This window comes from Nanorana parkeri, unplaced genomic scaffold (assembly GCF_000935625.1).
Source record: "Nanorana parkeri isolate BGI_ZX_2015 unplaced genomic scaffold, ASM93562v1 scaffold1966, whole genome shotgun sequence".
Taxonomy (NCBI): domain Eukaryota; kingdom Metazoa; phylum Chordata; class Amphibia; order Anura; family Dicroglossidae; genus Nanorana; species Nanorana parkeri.
In genome coordinates this window covers 86595-91407 of record NW_017308234.1, presented here as the reverse complement: position 1 = coordinate 91407, position 4813 = coordinate 86595, and the positions used below count along the sequence as shown (strand labels likewise).

Below are 4813 nucleotides of genomic sequence, written 5' to 3'. Positions count from 1 at the left end.
TGACCCCTCCTCCATGTCCCTCAGTCCCCTCCCCCCACAGTGACCCTTCCTCCATGTGCCTCAGTCCCCTCCCCCACAGTGACCCCTCCTCCATGTCCTTTCTCTCTCCGGTATGCCGGCTCACCTCTCTCCGTTTCCCCGGCGCGGCTCCCGGCTGCGAATAGGGAGAGCGGTTGCCCGCGGGTTTCTCCTCCGGACCCGGCTCCTCTCAACCGCTCCGGCCCGCTTCACATCAACAACAAGATGGCCGCCAGCCGGGGACTAGGCGGCTCCAGCTCGCGCTGTCATGGCAACACAGAAAGCTTTCGCCAATCAGAAACCGTAATAGGAATCTGCCTCCCTTTCTATTCGTCAGATTTCCTGTCCGTCACTCCTATGAACTCCGCCTCCTCCTGCTGCTGTCATTCGCTGCGACCTGCCGCTTTCTGATTGGCTGAGAACAGTGACTGCGGGACGTCTGTTAATCTCACAGAAGTCAGAGCGCCGCTCTCGTACTCCACCTGGCGGCCACTGGTGGAACTGCAGGTGAGCAGAGGAATGACAGTCCAAGTGTGATGTACTGATAGCTCATCCTTCTTCTTCCACCTCATTATTATTATTCTGCAGCTCTGACATATACCGCAGTGTTGTAGAGAGAGCACTCAGCCAGTCACATCAGTCTCTGTACAGAGGAGCTTACACTCTAATGCCCGTCCCCCCACAGTCACATTAGTCTCTGTACAGAGGAGCTTACACTCTAATGTCCCCTCCCCCCACAGTCACATCAGTCTCTGTACAGAGGAGCTGACACTCTAATGTCCCCCCCACAGTCACATCAGTCTCTGTACAGAGGAGCTGACACTCTAATGTCCCCCGCAGTCACACCTACTCCTTATATTACATGGTGTCTGCATATAACAGAATGTACAGTATATCCTCCTGGTATCTCACGCTGTGTAGTTTGGGGATGATTTGCCCTGCAGGTGAGGAATGTATATCTGCTCTGTGTGTGCTATGGCTGTGTCTCTGCTCTGTGTGTGCTCTGGCTGTGTCTCTGCTCTGTGTGTGCTCTGGCTGTGTCTCTGCTCTGTGTGTGCTATGGCTGTGTCTCTGCTCTGTGTGTGCTATGGCTGTGTCTCTGCTCTGTGTGTGCTCTGGCTGTGTCTCTGCTCTGTGTGTGCTCTGGCTGTGTCTCTGCTCTGTGTGTGCTCTGGCTGTGTCTCTGCTCTGTGTGTGCTCTGGCTGTGTCTCTGCTCTGTGTGTGCTCTGGCTGTGTCTCTGCTCTGTGTGTGCTCTGGCTGTGTCTCTGCTCTGTGTGTGCTCTGGCTGTGTCTCTGCTCTGTGTGTGCTCTGGCTGTGTCTCTGCTCTGTGTGTGCTCTGGCTGTGTCTCTGCTCTGTGTGTGCTCTGGCTGTGTCTCTGCTCTGTGTGTGCTCTGGCTGTGTCTCTGCTCTGTGTGTGCTCTGGCTGTGTCTCTGCTCTGTGTGTGCTCTGGCTGTGTGTCTCTGCTCTGTGTGTGCTGTGAGTGTGTGTGTGCTGTGACTGTGTGTGTGCTCTCCTTTTGCCCCTCAGCCTTCACTTCCTGTGTGTCCGGTGTCTGCAGACTCTGTGTACTCCAGTGAGTGGACGGGTTCAGGGCCATCAGTATATGATGGGGCCCCTTGGCAGGATCATTGAGGGGCCCCCACTATCTGCGAGGCGACTCCTCCAGCGATAGAAATCTTGATCTGTTTTTGTTACAAATTGTAGAAGTTTCCGGAATGTTCCGTCACTTTGTATCCAGATGTATTTCTCACCTGCAGATCACCTCTATGATGTACATTGTATGTGGTGTTGGTGTGTGTGCTCCCCCTGCAGGACGAGGCCGGGTACTGCGCGCCGCCGTGCACACACCAGGAATCTCTTCCAATCAAATGATTTTATTTTTCGGGATTCGAGATTTCGGATTTACAGAAAAATGTATCAAAATAATTACAAAATAATCAAGTGTTTGATTTCGTGACTCCTGGTCCCGGATCTCGCGGGACGTCGGGCGGATCACACTGCGACGATAAAGATCAGACGCCATTGAATCGGCGTCACCCTCCTCCTCCTCCTCCAATCAGATCCAGCGCCGCTCCCCCGTGTGACTGTTGAAGAGATATTCCCGTCCCGTCACTGCCGGCAGAGGAGGAAAAAATGTCAATGAGGTGGCGGAATAATCCTAAGACACGCCCCTAAACATGGCGGACTATACCGGCCGTATATGAACCGAGGCTGAGATGAGGTCATCAGTCTGCTGCAGGCAGCATTTCCTCAGACTCCCCTTCCCCCAGTGATCAGTCTGCTGCAAGCAGGAGGAAGCATTTCCTCAGTCTCCCCTCCCCCCAGTGATCGGACTGCTGCAGGCAGGAGGAAGCATTTCCTCAGTCTCCCCTCCCCCCAGTGATCGGTCTGCTGTAGGCAAGAGGAAGCATTTCCTCAGTCTCCCCTCCCCCAGTGATCAGTCTGCTGCAAGCCGTAGGAAGCATTTCCTCAGTCTCCCCTCCCCCAGGCCAGGAGCAAGCACTTACCTGGATCCTGAGCTCTGCCATCAAACTGCTGCAAGAAAAGAAAAGCGAGACAAGTCACACAGTAAATATTACAGAGTGCGATGCGTTATATATAAATGCATTATGCAGGACGCCCTGTACTATGTGTGACCCCCCCGCCGTTATTTGTAGACTGTTCTCGGTCAGGATTGGTGGAGGTCGCGCAGAGAGAGGTCGGTGCGTATGGAAGGAACGCCTATTCGCCCAGCATATGACTTGGCGTTCACTGCTCATTGCTGCCACTAGGTGGAGCCGAGGAGTATAGGAAATTGTAATGCTCCTCGGCTCCACCTAGTGGCAGCAATGAAGTGCGAACGTTGTTCACTCAGCTACACGCTGGACGAACGCCCCCCAAGGGAAGCAGATCTGGATACTCATCTACCCCGCACTGGGTAAATGGAGGTCATGTGATCTGCACTGGAAATACACATACACATCGCTCGTCTGCTCATGCCCTGCTGCCCCTCTCCTTCCCGGGATTGACGCCCCTCAAGTGACACTTCAGCACCCACAAAGCAGGGATCCTGGAACTGGAAGGGTTTATAGTAAGGGGCCCGCATTCCTATTGTACGAGCAGACCACATGTAACATTCGGTGATCATTATTACATCCTGGCGGGCCCCCGTTATCGGGGTGGTATTGGTATTGTCACGTACCAGGCTCAGCGGGCTGACTGGGGCGACGTCCTTCTTCTCCTTAGATGGGGGTGGCGGCTGTTGGTTCTTGTTGGCGGGCGGATCAGCGTTCTGTAATGACCTGTAAGGAGGAAAAGTGTCCGGTAACACTACTGTAGATTGTCAGCCATATAGGTGGACAGAGGGGGTGAGGAGCTTATATGGGGTGCAGAGCCAGAATGGGGGTATGAAGCCGGACATTGGGGTGAGGAGCCGGACATGGGGGTGCGGAGCCAGACACTGGGGTGCAGAGCCAGACACGAGGGTATGAAGCCGGACATGGGGGTGAGGAGCCAGACATGGGGGTGCGGAGCCAGACACTGGGGTGCGGAGCCAGACACGGGGGTATGAAGCCGGACATCGGGGTGAGGAGCCAGACATGGGGGTGCAGAGACAGACACTGGGGTGCGGAGCCAGACACAGGTGCGGAATCAGACATGGGGGTGCAGAGTCAGACACGGGGGTGCGGAGCCAGACACGGGTGCGGAGTCAGACACGGGGGTGCAGAGCCAGAAATGGGGGTGAGGAGCTGGACATCGGGGTGAGGAGCCGCACATGGGGGTGCAGAGACAGACACTGGGGTGCGGAGCCAGACACAGGTGCGGAGCCAGACACGGGGGTGCGGAGGCAGACTATGGGGGTGCGGAGCCAGACACTGGGGTGCAGAGCCAGACACTGGGGTGCGGAGTCAGACACGGGGGTGCGGAGCCGGGCATAGGGATGCAGAACATCAGTAATTGCAGCGCTGTAACACCTACAAGTGGACTCACTCACCGGTCCTGCAGGAGGGGCTGTGTGGCTTCTGTCGGACCTCGTGCACATAACGGGTACCTGGAAGTAGAAATGGCGCCGTTACTTTCGGGTGTGTTGGTCATACAGCACAGATAGCACTCACCATGACCTGTCAGGACGACCCCGCTGTAGACTGACTGCAACTCATTTATCAAAGTGTGTGAAAGAATGCTGCTGGGTCCTCCTGCCAACCCCTCGGACAGGTTATCCTGTGCGTGTGCAAAACTGAATACCGAGTGTGCTGGATATTTGTACATTCTATTGGAGGTCTGCCCTGTACTGAACCCCCCCCGAACTCCCAGCATTCTTATACCCACAACTCCCCCCCAAACAGCAGGGTTGGTTGCAGGCCCTGACATTTTTGCACCCCCTTCCCAAGGTGGCCTCCCATTCAGGAGGTGGCAGTACCGGGTAGCCACTACTCCTAGCACCCCGCTGTCCATCTAACCAGTCCTTAGAGAGATTTCCCCTCACTTCCTGATGATGAATCCCAGGGGCCCCCGGATAGAAAGCCTCACTTCCTGTCTCAGGCTGGACTGACTGGTTCCTGAATTCTACATTCATTTGTGCAGTGGCGGAGGACGCACCTTGTACACAGGGCCCAGGTCAGCAAACCGATGCCAGCCAGGAACAGTGCTGCGGTGATGGTCAGGACCACCATGAACCAGATGTCGGGCTGCCAGTACTCCAGCGTCTTGTTCACAATCGCCGTCTGCTTCACCGGAATCTGGAAACAGGAAACATCACGGAGGACTTCAGTGACTGAACGAGAAGATTCCACACAGCTTATAACAGCTGG

At 55.5% G+C, this 4813-nt stretch overlaps 2 protein-coding genes across 2 annotated transcripts in view; both read right to left on the bottom strand.

Moving 5' to 3' along the window:
• Positions 1 to 283, bottom strand: part of IP6K1 (inositol hexakisphosphate kinase 1) — a 10427-nt gene extending 10144 nt beyond the window's left edge. Inside the window, exon 1 of the mRNA XM_018572195.1 lies at positions 125 to 283. The gene's annotated coding sequence lies outside the window, so the exon portion shown is untranslated. The remainder of the gene's footprint in view (positions 1 to 124) is intronic.
• Positions 284 to 2070: 1787 nt separating this feature from the next.
• Positions 2071 to 4813, bottom strand: part of CDHR4 (cadherin related family member 4) — a 31109-nt gene continuing 28366 nt past the window's right edge. Inside the window, exons 18-22 of the mRNA XM_018572193.1 lie at positions 4602 to 4741; positions 3997 to 4053; positions 3205 to 3304; positions 2531 to 2558; positions 2071 to 2135 (exon numbers count right to left, since the gene is read on the bottom strand). Of these exons, the coding sequence (XP_018427695.1) occupies positions 2080 to 2135; positions 2531 to 2558; positions 3205 to 3304; positions 3997 to 4053; positions 4602 to 4741 (381 nt within the window). The 3' untranslated portion in view covers positions 2071 to 2079. The remainder of the gene's footprint in view (positions 2136 to 2530; positions 2559 to 3204; positions 3305 to 3996; positions 4054 to 4601; positions 4742 to 4813) is intronic.